Source organism: Cololabis saira, chromosome 12 (genome assembly GCF_033807715.1).
Source record: "Cololabis saira isolate AMF1-May2022 chromosome 12, fColSai1.1, whole genome shotgun sequence".
Taxonomy (NCBI): Eukaryota; Metazoa; Chordata; class Actinopteri; order Beloniformes; family Belonidae; genus Cololabis; species Cololabis saira.
The window spans coordinates 36,745,026-36,762,850 of NC_084598.1; the positions used below are offsets into that span (position 1 = coordinate 36,745,026).

The window sequence follows — 17,825 nt, forward strand, 5'->3', positions numbered from 1 at the left end:
AATATCGACAGAAGAAGGGGGGCGCGCTTTTTGGCGTCTATCGTCGCCACGGTAACGCTTTTGAAAGAGAAAAGTAATGCCCATCGTTGCAGGATATAGATGCACATTTTGATGTATAACACACCTGGGTGCACGTTACGGTTCGGGCCACATTAACGGCTGAAGAAATGGCATAAATTGCGCCAAAATGACACGATTAATTCAAAATGTCTGACTTCCTGTTCGGTTTCGGCCATGGCGCCAAGAGACTTTTCTTTAAGTTGCGACATGATACAGGTGTGTACCGATTTTCGTGCATGTACGTCAAACCGTATTGTGGGGCTTGAGGCACAAAATTTTCTAGGGGGCGCTGTTGAGCCGTTAGGCCACGCCCATTAATGCAAACCATTAAATATCCTGGATTGCATGCAAAATTTGGTGACTTTTGGGGCATGTTTAGGGGGCAAAAAGGCCCTCATTTCGTCGGAGGAAATGAGGAAAATAAAAACGAGGGAAACAAGAACGAGAACATCTATAGATACAATAGGGCCTTCGCACTGTCAGTGCTCGGGCCGTAATAACCACAAAGCACACGTCCTGACGTCCTGACCACATTTTTTTGCTCCCGCGTCATTTGATTTTGAGTCCCGATACAGAACTTTGGCAATCCACAAAAAAGAAAGAGAGAAAAGGAAGCAACTCTGTCCTTTCCATCACGCAAACTTCCCAAATTTCAAACAGTAGAAGCGGCTGAAGTTATTTAGAATATTTCCAAGCTGCAGACAAAAACCCCATCATATTCACCCAATTATGATCGTTCAGAAATCACGTAATCGGCTCAGGACCAACAGTAGACTCGAAACATGATTACGTACTCGCCGCAAAACATCAACAAAAACCATCAAAGACCGCCAAAATGAAGGATAAATGACGAAGGGTAAACGAAGTGAGGGACCATAACATCTGCAGCCAGATGTTGACGCATGCAGAACATTTAAAATGTTTAAATTTGTGCAGCGAGACCAGAACCTTAAGGGGGTTCGGACTTTTCAGTTTAAAAGCGTTAAAAACGATGTTTAAAACCACAAACTGAATGCTCAAACAGACAGGGAGGACACGAACTCTTGTGACATGTTTTCTGGCACCAGTCAGTGTTCACGCAACGGGAACGAGAGCTGCAATAACCCAAACCCGATGTCGCGAATGCAAATGCACGGAGGGTTTTTGAGTTTTCCTGGTCATACTAAGAGAGAAAACCACATTTGAGGATTAAGTGATGCTGCGTGGAACTGGTCCAATCCCAGCGTTATTGCCGACATGTGACCGACTGTAACTCGCGAGTCACACAACAGCCGGGAAAATAGTCCCAGTCGAACGCGAGGTGTCATTGTCTAAGTTCTAGTGAAAATGGTTCCTGGAACTTGTTAAAATTATGCTTTTACGCATCCGTATCAGCAGAACTGTTTAAAAATGTGTAGAAATCAATTTATCTGAGGAGATTAAAGCTTGTAACACTTCTCTGCATCGGGCACCAAGCAAACGCCACAAAATATATAATAACTTCACGTCTTCTCTTCTGTCTTTAGAAAGAGACGCCGCGGTATATCTGGCACTTCCAGTACCTGAGCTGGCCGGACCACGGCGTTCCCAACGAGCCCGGCGGCGTCCTCTGGTTCCTGGAGGAGGTGAACCGAACCCAGAGCACCGTCACGGACACCGGGCCCATCGTGGTCCACTGCAGGTACGACTCACGGAGAAGGTTTGAGGGACGAGAGGTTGGACCACAACTCATCAGCCACAGAATCTGGAGCGAGAGACAGTGACTACGTTTACATGCAGTCAAAATTCAGGTTATTGCTCATATTCCGGTTACTGAAACATTCAGAATATTCCGTTTACATGGTGATTAATCATTTGGGATATCTGGATCAAACCAGCGACGCGCGGAGAACATCATGACACAATACCCATCATTTCTGCTTCTTCTTCCTGTATCCAAATTCAAAACAAATGCTGCTTCGCGCAACTTTTCGCTCACCTTCTTGTAAATCTCGCTATCCCCGTACTTTCTACCGTCTACAAATGCCAAAATGTTCATATCCTTTATTACATTTATGAAGTGATTAGTCTCCTCCTGGTCTTGCGTTTCGTCGTGTTTATAAGAACTTCCTGGACTCAAAAGACCAAGATTCCTTGCGAAAAGAACATGCGCAGAAAACAAAGTTCATTTTCCGTTTGATGGGGATATTCCGTTTGGCGTTTACATGACCCAATATTCTGGTTTTAAAAGGAGTAACCCAGGGGTCGAGTTTTTAAAAACCGGAATTTGAGCAAATTCGGGTTATTCAAAGGGGTTATTGGTGTTTACCAATTATATTATTGCTAATATTCTGGTTTTAAAAGGGTTATTGACTGCATGTAAACGCAGTCATTGTCATGTGACCCTTTGACGGACGAGAGGTTCCAATCCAATCAATTTTATTTATATAGCACATTTTAAAAACAACAAGGTTACCAAAGTGCTGCACAGTGAGTAAAGCAAGACATAATAAAATGGTACAAACTAAAAAAAGAGTAAAATAGATAAGAGCACATAAAAGCACGAAATAAAAACACAGCAGACAGACAACAACCAGTGATTCATAAACATAAAAGACAGGACAGAGACCACACAACTCTCATGCTGGATTAAAAGCCAAAGAATAAAAATGAGTTTTAAGACGAGATTTAAAAATGTCTAGTGTGGGGGCCATTTTGATGTGGGGAGGAAGCTCGTTCCAAAGTTTAGGGGCTACTGCTGAAAAAGTACGGTCGCCCCTGGTTTTTTGCCTGGTTTTTGGAACGACAAGACCTGACTAAGCAGAAACCTCAAAGACCTCGAGGGAGTGTAAACATGTAGGAGGTCTGAGATATATTTTGGTGCCAACCCATTTAGTGACTTAAAAACAAACAATAGTATTTTAAAATTAATTCTAAAAGACACAGGGAGCCAGTGAAGGGAGGCCAGAACGGGGGTGATGTGGACCAGGTTGGACCACAACTCCACAGGTACAGAATCTGGAGCGAGAGACAGTCTGCGGGGGGTTTTTTGTTTTTGTTTTTTTGGGGCTCTTTATTCAAGTTGCAGACAGGAATGGGGTAGAGAGAGAGAGAGAATGGGGATGACATGCAGCAAAGGTGCGCAGGCCGGGATTGGAACCTGCGACCGCTGCAGGAGGACTGTAGCCTCAGTATATGAGCCGCTGTTTAACCCACAGTCCCCCGTCTGCAGGTTTGATGCATCATTCAAGCTGTGTCAGGCTTCAGCAGCGACGGCATGGAGGTTATTGAACTCAGAGAAATGATTTTATCCAGTCAGAATGTCATTTATTTAGTTTCAGTTCAGTTTTATTTGTTGCGTCCGTTGTTGGAAAATCCCTGAAGAAGTCGCAGCTTCCCTCCGACTCCTCACAAGAAATCTTGGTAAACTGGGAGGACGGGAAGTTTTAACATTTTAACATTTAACAGACTGATGTCTCACAGAAACAGAAACAGCCTTTTCTGGTTCACCTGCTCTCAGTCGGAGCTGCTCGCGTGGATGTTTCTAGTTTTCTAGTTTCTCGTTCAGCAGGTTCTTCCAGCTCACACGGGACGTTTGATTGGATCGGGTCGATCATGAAGCAGTTCTTTCTTTTTTTCCGTCTACTTCATCGCCATCACTGATGGTCGCTAGCAGATTTTTCCGCTTTGTTGTTCTTACACGTCTTCCTCCAGAACCCACGCGACACCGAAACCCGTACTCAAACACGACGGCGGACTGCACACGTGTGACTCATCGCTGCTACCTGCTTTCATGTTCTGCGTCGTACGTGTGGAATCAGTCCCTCATTTGCATACGGTTTACCTTCCCATGATCCATTGCACAGACAATAAACCCTCCTCCTTTCATTCCATTGAAAATGAATGGGATGCAAGCGATTTTGCGGGGGGATGGGGGGGGTTCTTACCTGGACACCGCTGCTTCGTCGCCACAGGTTTATCGGCGCTTTTCCACTTGTACCTACTCAGCCAGACTCGACTCGACTAGCCCTCGTTTCTTTTCAATACCCAGATGAGAAGTAGGAGGTTGGAGTGAAGCTGCTGTGACGTATTTGATTGTGTCTAAACGGAGAAGACAACACTAAAGATGTAGAACCTGGAGGAGATGATAGATGTGCTGCTGGGTCTGTGGCTTGTGTTTGATATCAAGTTAAAAAATGAGAGAAGCAGCGACACCTTTTTTTTTTAGTTTGTCTCGGCTGCTGAAAAGTCAGTTGGAGCCGTGAGCAGCTATGAAGTGACAGAGCTCCTGGTAGATCTGGTCGTTCCTTATCTCCGTCTAGATCCATTTTTAATTCTCTCCTCAGTCACCAGGTTTATGAACATCTGCACCTCAGAGTTGGATCACCAAACAGACTTTTGTGCTGCCATTGCTGGTTGAATAAAATAGTGATTCACTGAAATGAAAATTTGTGGCCGAAACCGAAAATAATAATAAACACTTGGCTGAATACCGAACAATACCAAACATGGTTCTTCGCTTCGTTTTTCATTTATTTTGCCAATTTTTTCACTATTGCATAAATCCAAAATTTGATTTAGGCATGCTTTTCAAAGAAACAAATCTTTTACAAAATTACAAGGTAGAAAATATTTATTGAACATAAAAAAGAAAACATTTTTAATTTCCCAGCATTATGTTGTTTTGGTTCCACCTCCTGGTGAATGTTAGGTAAAATTCTTATGTGGTTACTTTTTGGTTGGCCAACGATTTATGTTTGTGGTGCGCGTTAATATAATACATCCATGTGCACAACGTTACAGGAGCGGTCAGTCTATTTCTTTATATTACAACGCCGTTATTAATGTTCCGTTTTTTTCCCACTTATTCCACCGAACACCGAAAGTGTTTTTTTGCCATTTTCGGCCGAACAATTTCGGTTACCGAACAATCGGTGCATCACTAGAATAAAATGAACAAGAAGCCGTCAGAGTCGCTCTTTCGCTGATTTCCGCCTCCTGACTCAGACGTCTGACTCCAACCCCCCGACCAATCGGTGGCCTGTAGTGTGATGACGTCACAGCCCGACTCAGCCGCTTAGAAGCTCAGCAGAGTAGTTACCCAAAAAGTATCTACTCTGCACTTCAGACCTCTAGTGGAAAAGCGCCAAACCAAGGCAAGGCGAGTTGAATCGGGCTGAGTAGGTACTAGTGTAAAAGGGCCATAACTAAACATGCTTTTGACCTTTTTCCTTTGTCGCTGCAGCGCCGGCATCGGGAGAACTGGTACCATCATCGTCGTCGACATCCTCATCGACATCATCAACCGCCAAGGTGAGAGTCTGAGACGTGAAACTAACCCAAGGAGATTCACTTTAAATCTCTGACGTGCGTCCGTTTTTGGTTTTGGGTGCGTTACCAGGTCTGGACTGTGACATCGACATCCCCAAGACCATCCAGCGGGTCCGGCAGCAGCGGTCGGGGATGGTGCAGACGGAGGCGCAGTACAAGTTCATCTACATGGCGGTGAAGCAGCACATCGACAAAGCTCAGAGGAGGCTGGAGGAGGAGCAGGTGGGGGCTGCAGGAGGAACAGCGCTCAATTAGAAGTTTATTTTATTTTATTCATATGCACAATGATAAAACAGTTATTATATTAACAATACAAGGACAAATATTTGTGCAGGAGAGGAAAAGAAGCCCGAAGGGCTTATAAAAAATCCTCACCCTCAATACAAAATCACCAAAACAAATCAATCAATAGAAAAAGAAAAGAAAGGAAAAAAGAAAAGGTAAAAGAAACAAAGAAAAACACAATAAACACACAAACAAAAATATCCATAAAATGGCAATTTCATTTCAATTAGAACAGCCTATTAATTTTGCCTAGATAAAAGATTCCCCACCAAGCTGGTCCTAAACATTTTTAAGGATGATGCAAACTTAAGAGACCGATCTAAAGAGTTCCAGAGTTGAGGGCCATGGAATTCAAGTTCAAGTTTAATCATCCTTTTTTTTAATTTACTTCACGGTCTTAATAGACAACAAATAATATCAGCAGTGTATAATTTTAGTTTCAAGGAATAACATGGAGCTAAATCAGCCCCAGGTCTATTATTAGAGGATAAGGAGCGTAAACTTTCATTAGGGATCAGAACAACGTCAAGGTCAACTGCTATTTCAAGCCTCTGATAAGATTCAGGTGTTATTTTGAGTGTTTGTGCAGACAACCTGAGGTAAATTTAACTTTTTAGTGATCAGAAAATCTGCACAAGTTGACTTAACGGATGTCAGGTGAGGGGAAGTCGGTGGGCACTTCATGAAACCTGATATTTAGGACAAAACAGGCGAGTGTAAGAAGCAGCGGACTTGAACTCTCCTCCTCTGCAGAGACAGGATGACAATAGCACCACAAACCTTTATTTTATTGCTCTTTTTGTGGTAAAACCACTTATAGTTTATCCGCAGAAACCCCGTCCACACGGCCACATCAGTGGAATATCATTGAGTCTCATCGGAGGCCTAAAGTCTCACGTTTATCACCACATTCTCTCTCAAGTGTTTTGATTTACATCATGTTTAGTCTCTAACCAGCAGCACAACATCTGCGTTGTTGTAACTTCGTCCTCTACAGAAAAATAAAATGAAAGAGAGGGAATACTCCAACATCAAATACCCCCAGATGACGAACTCCAGGTCCAAACACAACATGACATCTTCGCGCTCCTCCTCTGTGTGAGTATAACACGCCGCGGCGGGACTGAAGTTAAGAATAAACGTCTGAACGTGGAGCTAAAGAGGAGGAATATGCTGCTTCTTTGTGATTTCAGGATGACGAACGACGACTCCTCGAGCGTCTACGAGAACATCAACTTCAAAAGTCCTCAGACGTCTTTCAGCAGCAACACGAGGAGGTGAAGCTGCGGCGGCGGAACCTTCGCTCCGCTCCGACCTGCAGAGCCGTGAGTAGGGCTGGGGATCCATTCAAATGTCAAGAATCGATTCGATTCCGATTCTTAAGATTCAGAATCGATTATCAAGATTTGATTTGATTCGATTCTGATATTGATTTGGGTTAGTGTTATTAAAACTGTTTTTTGAGCTGTTGCATGAATTATATGACTGTAGTTATGCAAAATATTATTACTAGTATTATATTGAGATTAAACAGCAAGTATTGCAGCTAATGATGCTGTAAGGACCAATCAGCTCCCAGAATGCTGATAGAACTGCTTTCAGAAACATCGTGGGGCAGAATTACCAAACAGATCCAGGGAGGAAACAGAGGACGTATGAAATTGGTTTTATTTTTTCCCACATTCCGTTTTTATTTTTTCCATTTTCGGTCTATTTTGGTTTTTAATGTTTGAGCATTTGGTTTTTAGCATTTTTTGCAAATGTAACCCCAAGACAGTATATAAAGTAATGAAATATAGACAATTTATGCAATTATAACTGAAAACTTTAATGTTTTCATACATTTAAACATATTTAAAGGCAAAAACATGGCACCAGTTATTCTCATGTCCAACAAAACATTCCCTTTTTGGGGATAAACAAAAAAATAACCAAAAGTTGTAATGTAATGATGAAAAAAAAATAAAAAACATAAATAAATAAAAGAAAAAAAAAGAAAAAAAATCGATCTTTAGACATATGAATCGATTTTTAGGAATTAATAAGAGAATCGATTTAGAATTGGGAAATCGATTTTTTCAACACAGGCCTAGCCGTGAGTGCCTTGTTTTCCTGCTCATAGTGATAGAAAGGAAGTAAATAAAGGTTGCTGTTCGTACGAGTTGTGATACTTGTGTCTAGTTTCGGTCGGAAACATGTAAATATGAGCTGATGTGTCGCTGCAAAGTTTCCCCTTGAACTTGAAACTCGGGTGATTTTTTTTTTTTCCAATATTTGTCGAGCTGTTTCATTTGAGTCAAATTGATTATTTCCACATGCAAGTAGAAAAGATAACAATCTTTTGATGGTTGAGTTTCATATTATGGGCTGGAAATGAGCAGCAGAGCTGGCACGGAGGAAGAAGAGAAAAGATGACGATTGTAATCGATCTCGACTCTCCCTGCGTCATTAAAGTGGATGAATCGGAGGATTTTTGTCCAAACGAGAAATAAATAAGAAACAGTCTCACTAATACTTAGTTTACTCTGGTTTTGATGACGGCCTGCGGTCGCTGCGCTTTGATTAGTTCGTCAAACGTCACATTCGTTCCCGTCCAGAGTTGCTTTAACGTTTCTCTGAGACCTTGAGTCGATGTTGAGAGAGTAAAAACCTCCCCGGAGACTCATCAGTCCTGGGAAAGAAGTCTCTGGTTACCGCGACGACGGGTTTCTCTCTCCTTTTCCAACGTGCGCCACGTCCGCGGGTCGTTGTGCAGGATGGGGATGCACCTTCGCCGCTGCTTGGTGAATCTGGATGATGATCCACTCTGATTCATGTGCAGATTCACGAGTGCAGCTCGGAGACTTTGATGTCTCAACTTCTCTGATCTCTTCGGTGACGACTTGAGCCCTAAAGAAACCCGGCTTTGTCACCAGGTCAGGGAACGTGGGACTGAGGTCCAACCTACAAGTATTTTATCAAACAAAAGCACTGCTCAGGCAGGTATATGAGGTAAAACACCAGAGAAGTCCTTCACCTGGGACACGGGAAGAAATGGGACGGACCAGCCGGGAGGAAAGACACGAGGAGATGTATTCCCCAGACCTGGGTGCAAATAGGGCTGGGCGATATATCGAGTATAGTCGATGTATCTCGGCTTCTACTCTGTGCGATGTACAAAATGACTCTATCGGGAATATTCGAATATACATTTGCTTTTAACCGCGGGCATTAAATGACAGACTTTTCTCGCTCTCTCGTCTCGTCTCTCCTTCTCTGAGACATAAAACAAGCGCACCCTGTTACACACGTCAGTCACGTGCTGTCGTGTGTGCATTATCATAGGCCCTGCTGATGTCGGCGCTGCTGTCCGGGCCGCCGCTCACTTCCACCCCGCTTTAACTTTCCCAAACTCGGCCTGTTTGCGCCGTGAGCTCATCCGCGCGGTTGCTACACGCGACGGACTCTTTTCAAAGCAAACCGGTTTAGTAAAGACGGGAGGGGATGTTTTCTCCTCGCACGGCTCTCCGGAGAGCCGAGGAGCCGCTTAGCGCGACACGCGCAGCATAGCCTTTAGGCTGATTTATGGTACCGCGTTACACCAACGCAGAGCTACGGCGTAAGTGCGCGTCGTTGCGTACCCTACGCCGTACCCTACGGCGTAAGTTCTGCGCCGATTTAACACAGAACCATAATTCAGGCTTTTCTCTTCCAGAACTGAGAAACGTCACCTAGTGTTGCTTAAATGTGGCCACATGAAATCAATCACTATCATCAAAACAAAGTCAAACAAGACTATATGACGTCATATTTCTAACAATAAGTGAAAGTGATGCAAATTAAAGGAGGAGAGGATTAAACATTGCAGTCCCTACACCTACATTAGTCTGAATATAAAGGTCTCTAAAGGCCCTTCTGCTCAGAGCAGCTCATCCTGGTAAAACCAGGAAAAACCAGGATCAGAACATGTTCTTAGCAGATGTTCTTCAGGCGGGGAGTCAGAGATGCAACGTGCACTTTCTGTTTTGAAATGACACTTTTTATGTTTGTGCCACTCACAGCTTAGTAACTGTTTAATAAATACAGTTTTGGTAAATTTGACTTATTCCCCCTTTTTGCATGAAAGTTTAAAATTAGCATATGCAGTATGAACAAGAATGTTTTAATGTAGACATATAGAATTATCATACTGGTGTGATTGTAGGCATCAAAGTGTTAATTCAAGGCTAAGGCAAAATATCGAGATATATATCATCGTGTATCGTGACATGGCCTAAAAATATCGAGATATTAATACAAGGCCATATCGCCCATGCAGCCATAGGTGTAAACAATCAGTAAAGGTTGGAGCAGCGGAAATCAAACTGCGTTTGTTCTGTGATGAACTAAAGACCCCCCCCACGCCCCCAACGGGGCACAGAGGAAGTTAAAAGACAATGCAGCCGAAGCATCCCTGAACCATGTGACTAAAAATACGTGTTTAGTCTATTTTTGATGGAAATCTCTGAGCAGAGCGCAGCAGGAACTCAGAGACGGAGCTGCAGAGTCCTCAAAGCTTCTTCACTGCCACGAATCCTTTCATGATTGATGGGAGGTTGACGGGCGTGCGCCGCATCGTTACGCCAAACATCACATCTCTGTCCTGCAGATGTTTTAGCTGCAAAGCTTCATTTTAGTTAAAGCCGTCCACTCCAAGCACGACAGACGTATTTTATTGGTACAACCTGAATCTCTTTCGCTCCAGCTGAAGTTTTGCTTCACTTTTAAAGCTCTACAGTTCGTCCTCTATCACATACTTCACATCGTGTCACATAACCATAGTTTATCACTTTTGAAGCACTCAGTCTGTAATATATTATAAAAACATGGAAAATGCATGATAATATATATATATATATATATATATATATATATATATATATATATATATATATATATATATATATATATATATGTATATGTGTATGTATATATGTTAATGTGTCTCGGCTTTGCTGCAAACATTACATTTAAACACACAAAAAAATCTGAATGTGTTATTTTTATTGCAGAAACTGGATGGAAAAAAAACAAAAACAGCTGGGGTGCAAGCAAATAGTCTCTTCATCATTTATGTGGAAAAGAAACATAATACCAGAAAATCTGAACAAAATTAAAGCTGTCTGAGCTTTGTAACTGTACAGAAAGTTCCCTGCTTTTGATCCGTTTTAGTGGATTTTGGCAAAATGTTATTTCAAACATTCAAATTTTTAATTATTTTACTCTTATTCTTTTATTTCATTGTATTTTTGTATTTTGTACTGATCTTATTCTATTTATTTTATCTTTGTAATATATGCCTTTTATTCAGCTGTTTTTAACTGTACAGCACTTTGGCCAACCTCGATTGTTTTATAAATTAAGATTAAGTTGATTTGAGTTGAGTTGAGAAAGTGTATTATTATAATAATAATAATAATAATAATAATTAATAATACGCATCCCAACAAGTTGGAATTCTGGGATTTTTAGCATCAGATTGAAGACTTGAAATGACTTTGATTCTGTTCCCGGAGATTCGGAGCAACAGCACTCATTAATTCCTACTATCGACATCTTTGCTTGCAGCTCCGGCGGAGGTGTGGCTTCACCAGCATCTGAAAGTCCCACCTGGGGGGGGCGGAGGTGTGCAGCGCTCTACCAGCCTGTGGTCACATGACCATCACCTCATGGATTCTCAGTCTGGAGTCGACCCGACCCGTGTGTAGGTCGGGGGTTGGTCTGCAGCGTCCAGCCCCCCCTCTCTCCACCAGCACAAGTGCCTTGTGACGCGTCCGTCGTCCAGCTCAACCTGCTGCCCCGTCTCTGCTGGAGGGGGACGGACCCCCCCCGTCCTGAACTCACCTGGAGCCCTGGGATCCCGGGGGGGCCGAGGTCGGACCCGCCGCTCACCCCCCCTCGCTCTCGTCTCTGCCGTCTGAACTCTGACCTCAGACTCTCTCTCTCCAGCTGTGGCTGTTATTACCGGCTGCTGAGTGACGGCCAGGGTTACGCAACCCCCCCCCCCCCTCCTTACTGTTTGTCATTTTAATTTTGGGTGTAAAGGTGAACTATTCTATTTATTTAATTTTTATTTGCATCATTATTTTCTTGTTTTCTTTTCTTTTCTTTTCTTTTAGATAAAAGTGTGGGAGTTGGATGTTTTCCTCGACGCTCGCTCTTGTAAATGAAACAAATCAAAGCTGTTCAGTCAATGTTCTTTGACAAAAAACGCTGATTACAGGGAAGCTTCGCTCTGTCCTCTCGTTTCGGTCCCCGGGGCCCCGCTGGGAGGAAAATTACTCATTTGTTTTCCCTTTTTTTTCACGTGTTTCCCTCGAGCTCTATCATGATTGAGTGTGTTTCAGTTGATGATTTTGTAATTATGGTTGTGCAACATGTGAAATGACGGTTAAAAGAACATTTTAGACGCCCGTGTGAGATTGCGCTCGGGGACGTTTTGCCGAGGCGGCGACGACTCCCCCCCCGGTTGTGTTTGGGGAGGGGCCCTGAACGGACAGCAGGGGATCTGGCCCGCGCCGCCGTCGTCCTCTCGGCCCGGCCGCCCTCCTTAATCAGCGGCTCTGACGCGGTTCAGCATCTGTCAGGCGGGATCGCCGCGAGGCGACGAGGAAAAAAGGGCCGATTACGACGGACCAGATGGCCGTCCGCCCGAGATTGAAGAATAGATTTGTCTTCAAAAAGTAATTTAGAAAGATGGCCGTAATCCAGGCTTGATGAAAGCGGCGTTGGTAAGCCGGAGCCATTGATGAAGGGACGGCGGGGAAGTTCTTTGTGCCATCGAGCAGATTGTTGGCTATTTTTAGCCTCCGGATCCGGAGCACGAAAATATCCCGCTTTGATTTAAGAGTAGATTCACTGATCAGCCACAAGTTTAAAACCTGGAACGGGTGACGTCACCGACGCCGACGGCTGCTGACCTGACGTATCCCTCCGCCGCCCGGCAGGACGACGCCCCCGGCGCCACGTGGACTTCTCAGGATTCAAGCAGGTTTTTTTTGTTTTTTTGTGCCTGATCAGTGGCTTTTTACCTCAAAACCGCGTCCGAGTGATGAACTCAGGTTCGGGTTTTCTGATAATCCCTTTAATTGAAGCACAAATTGGCTCCATTTCTGTTTAGATCAGGGCTCGGCAACCCGCGGCTCCAGAGCCGCATGCGGCTCTTTAGCGCCGCCCTAGTGGCTCCTGGAGCTTTTTCAAAAATGTTTGACCTTCTTTTTCCTTTCTTTTTTTTCTTTTTTCCCTTTTTTCTCTTTTTCTTTTTTTTCCTTTTTTTCTCTTTTTTCTTTTTCTCGACATTTTGACTTTTTTCTCGAAATTTTGACTTTTTTATCAACATTTCGACTTTTTTCTCAACATTTTGACTTTTTTCTCAACATTTTGACTTTTTTCTCCACATTTCGACTTTTTTCTCGACATTTCGACTTTTTCTGAACATTTGACTTTTTTCTCTAAATTTTGACTTTTTTCTCTAAATTTTGACTTTTTTATCAACATTTTGACTTTTTTCTCAACATTTTGACTTTTTTCTCGACATTTTGACTTTTTTCTCGACATTTTGACTTTTTTCTCGACATTTCGACTTTTTCTGAACATTTGACTTTTTTCTCAACATTTTGACTTTTTTCTCAACATTTGACTTTTTTCTCAACATTTCAACTTTTTTCTCGACATTTCGACTTTTTTGCATAATGAGTGCATAATGAAAATAAAAAATCTTCCCCCAGTTATAACTAATATAGATACATTCTAAGGCTTATACAAGACTTTTCATTTTTTGCGGCTCCAGACATATTTGTTTTTTGTGTTTTTGGTCCAATATGGAACATTTTGAACATTTTGGGTTGCCGACCCCTGGTTTAGATCATCCCAAGAGGACTAACTAGCCGGGTCACGGACGCATGGTTGTTTTTTAGCTCATAAATGAATGCAGAGCCCCTTTAACTCTGAGTTAAGTTATAATAGAGCCGAGCCCACCGGACTGTGAGAGACAACAGTACAGTTACCTGTTGAATGTACATGTACGTACCGCAGCCAGGTATGGACGCCAGACACTTGTGTGTTACTGTGTTTTTTTTGTTTTCAAATCTTTTGTAAGTCTTTTGCTCGAGGCGTGTACTGGCGTCCGTTGGCTGTCGTGTGTTTAAATGATGGATTGATCGTCTCTTGTGAGCAGAGGCCGCGGGGTATGAAGCGAATGCCGCCACGTGTCGGTGACGGCCTCCAGCGACCGCCCGGCGTTAAAATGCTGCAATACCTGATGTTCTCCCGCTGAACTTGAACATCAAGGACGTTGGGATCCTTCTGGTTTTCCCTTTATTTTCTTTTGTTTTTCTCTCCTTCGGGACTGTGATCCATCTCCGATGAATGAGAAGTGATTTGTGGATCTGTTCCCCTGTTTCTGACGACTCGCTGTGGGTCATTTTGATATATTTCTTTCTTTTTTTTCTCCATTTGATCTCACTTTGCCTATATGGGTCAAGCTGTTTATACTTTGGTGAAACATCAGTACTTGAAAAAGTGTGAAACTGCTGAACCTTTGACGTCAGGCTGTGTGGATGTGTGTTTTTGGTAGTATTCTAGCTTTTTCTTTCTTTAAAAAAAAATTATTCTTTATTTTCATTCTTGTGTTTTTGTATTGTATCTGATTTATTATTATTTTATATTGGTGTAAATTCACCGTTGATGAATCCTGGGTGAGCGTCTGTGAAGGTTGTGAAACGGTATTTTTCTTTTCTGCTGGTCCTCTCACACTTACTTGAACATGTCGACGTGGCTTTGTTTTGACTCCCGTCCCTCCGTCGGTTGCCGTCAGCCTGAATTGGTGGTGTGGTGGTGATGGAGGCGTCCCCGTGTTGTCCAGATTCCTCTTCCTGTTGCACTGCCTCCACCCAGACGCCTTTTCTTTCGCTGTATAGGCTACGACTGCTGATGCAATGAGCGGCCGGAAACGGCATCAAAGTGGTTTATTATCATAGAGGTTAATAAAAGTCTATGATGGCACAATGCAAAGCTTTTTTTTTTTTGGTTTAGTGTGGTTTATCAGCTGGAGTTTGGGACATTTTCACAGTCCAGATTATTTAAAACAGGCTTTTACTTGCAGAGAACATTGTGCAGTTATAATATGTTTGGGAAAAAAAAAAGATAATTGCTTTAGTCCGGCTGCAGTTGTGATTTTAAAACGCTTGCAAACATATTAGTTTGACAGAAACTGAACACCGAACTCGTAACTGGACCAGAACACTGAGATAATGTGGTTGAAATGACGCTAAAACTTGCTTGTGAAACTTCAATGGGACTGAAAAAGCATCAGAGTTCCTGCTCAAAGGTCTACGTCTTATTATTATTAAATTAAATTATAATAAATTATTATTAATTAAACAGATGTGATCCCGGTGTTCTGCCATTTTTTGCTGCTTTGCCAAAAAATGCTACCTAATGGTTTTCTACCTTTTGTAGAGCTACAATTTTACTGTGTTTTACTCCCTAAACCACTTCCTTTTCCCCCCAAGTGGTCCTTGTCTCTAGCCAGGCCGTTATTGTAAATAAGAATCTGTTCTTAATGACCTGCCTGGTTAAATATAGGCGAATGACTGAAAATAAAGCGATAGAAGATTTTTTTTCCCTCTTTATCGTATAATGTTCACAAATTGTAATGCATTCATGTCATGGGTAAGTGTATTTTGAAGGATCAAATACTCTAAAACTAAAACTACTCTAAAAACATCCCATATTATCCATTTTACATTGTGCAAGAAATTATGCAAACTTTGAAAAATCGACTGTGCGCATGCGCAAAACCCGAAAGTAGCATTTTTCGGCAGGTAGCAGAAATTGGCAGAACACCGGAGGTCAAGAAAGCTGCAGTTCCTCCACTGGCCACTAGGGCGGGCTCTAAAACCTAACCTGTCTCCGTTGGCCGCCACGTGGTCAATGGAGGAAATAAACACATTTACAGCCTCTTTCATAAAACGCTTTTAGTTCACACTGCAAGTTTTAAAGCTCAGTTCGGATATTTCCCTCAGAAATCCGAGTTTTTTGTTTGGCTGTTCACATGAGCTTTTAAAATGTGGCTTATATCAGATTCCAGTGTGAACTGTTTGCAGTTTAGATCTGACCCGCAAAAAAGAGGGCAAAAGCAACGGATTGGGACTATGGCAGGGATAAACAGTGATGAATGTCGACGTAGATTGACGTAAATCACATCAAATCCGCCTGGGCTGTTCACACTGCAGCCAAATTGGAAAAAAATCAGATTTGGGTCAGATTCAGGATCATATATGGAAGTGATTTTAGTGTTCACACTAATCCTGAAGAAGTCTTACCTGGTCACTTGACCCCTCCAAAAAATCTGATTTGAATCGGAGCCCCATCGGTTAAATGTTCACGTGTCGGAGGCCAAAGTCACAGCAGGAAACAAAAACTGATAATTTAATTATACTGCTCTGAAACTGGGACATAGCACTTTTTTATTTTTGTCTGAATGTAATGTTTAACCACGCTTCCTTGTGGCTACGAGAAGTTGTACTTTTATGGCCCCTGTGATCGATTCAGCACGAGACTCGTATCAACTACGTGCAAACCCGTCCTGGGAAATCCCATAAAACAACTTTTTCCTCGTGTTGACTCAGCTCGTCCAGGAATAGAGTCCACTTCCAGTCCTGGCAAAGGAAGGGTCTGATTTAGTGTCGGGTCAAAGGTCATCGCACGGACGATATTTATAGGGGGCGGTTTGTTTAACAGCGTGCCACCGACACTTTGTTTTCATTTTGTATTGATCATTATAAATGGAAAATTAAAGATACATTTTGGATTATTCAGTAATTCTTCTTTTTTTTTTTACTTTGAGTCGTATTTCATGGCTGATCCGGAGATGCTTCATTTCAGTTATTAATAAAAATCCAATCAAAAATAGATATGAGATTGGTCAGAAGAAGCTTAAAATATATTGGGATCAGGTATTTTTAAAGGAATATTCCTGAGTTGAAAGACTTGCCTGTCTGGTCATAAATGTCCTGGGGCCGGATTCACAAACATTCTTAAAAAAAAAAATCTTCTTAAGTGTCATTTTTTGTCATCTCATCAAGTTCAGTCTTAAGAAGAAAAAAGAGAAGAAGTCATATTCTCCAAAAAAGTTCTAAGTATTTTCTCAACTTTCTTCTTAAGTTTCTTCTTAAGAAAAAACTTAAGAATAAATGGTATTCTTGAAATAAAAGTTCTCAAATTAGTTCTTGACTTTTTTCTTAACTTTAAGACAACCTTGACCTGTCTTAAAATGTCTTCTGTGAAAAGGTTAAGCCTCTAATATCACCTTTTTCAACACATTTTAGACAAGTTTAGACTAGTAGGTCATAGTTTGAGGATATACTTTGTAATTAATTAAACAAAGAGCCTGTTAACTGTTTGTTAGCATGTTAGTTGGCATGGTAGTTAATTATTAATTTTCCCCAATAGTATTTTTTTTTTCACACATTAATCTCATCCACCATAACCTTGAAAAGTTCCTGCATCTCTTTTTCTCCTTCTCCATGTTTAGTGAGTGACTGACGGTTAAGACCAAACTACCTGTATAAATGTTGTTTGTTGGCGCGTGCAATGCAATGACATATTTTAAGAAGTTCTTAAGTAGGAAAAATAAGAAATTCGTAAGAAATGACAGTTCTTAAGAAAATATTGAGGAATTGCACTTAAGAACTTTCTTATGAACTTCTTAATTTTAGATCTTAGGACATTTCTTAAGATTGTTCTTAAGAACATATTGGTGATTCCGGCCCCTGGTTCTGATCCAGTTCTACGGAAGCAGAGACCATGACCTCTCCTGTCTTTAGCACCTACAGTATCTGCAGTAGTTTACAGGTACGGACTTGTATAACAAGGTGGTGGCGACCAGAAGGAGGTTCCTGTGCAAACGGGCCTTAGTACGCTTATATATATCTATATATATATATATATATATATATATACACACATACACACATATATATACACACCCCTTTTCCACCAAACCGGTTCCAGGGCTGGATCTGGAACCGAGCTTTCTGTTTCCACTGACAAAGAACTGGCTCCGGGCCAGAAAAAACGGTTCCAAGGTAGAACAAACTCTTCGCTGGACTAGAGGAAAGAACCACTTACAGGACTGTCTCAGAAAATTAGAATATTGTGATAAAGTCCTT

The 17,825-nt window shown here is 42.0% G+C and overlaps 1 protein-coding gene across 6 annotated transcripts in view; it reads left to right on the forward strand.

The window, feature by feature from the left end:
* The window catches only part of ptpn11b (protein tyrosine phosphatase non-receptor type 11b), a 98,179-nt gene that overhangs the window by 58,545 nt on the left and 21,809 nt on the right, over positions 1 to 17,825 (forward strand). For 2 of the 6 annotated variants that reach the window (XM_061736769.1, XM_061736770.1), the window contains exons 11-16: positions 1,566 to 1,720; positions 5,264 to 5,331; positions 5,420 to 5,571; positions 6,632 to 6,732; positions 6,828 to 6,959; positions 11,221 to 13,238. In XM_061736769.1, coding sequence (XP_061592753.1) covers positions 1,566 to 1,720; positions 5,264 to 5,331; positions 5,420 to 5,571; positions 6,632 to 6,732; positions 6,828 to 6,915 — 564 coding nt within the window. In that variant the 3' untranslated portion in view covers positions 6,916 to 6,959; positions 11,221 to 13,238. Of the gene's footprint in view, positions 1 to 1,565; positions 1,721 to 5,263; positions 5,332 to 5,419; positions 5,572 to 6,631; positions 6,733 to 6,827; positions 6,960 to 11,220; positions 13,241 to 17,825 lie in introns of those variants that run through there. The other 4 variants (XR_009783858.1, XR_009783859.1, XM_061736766.1 and 1 more) reach the window with 4 other exon arrangements.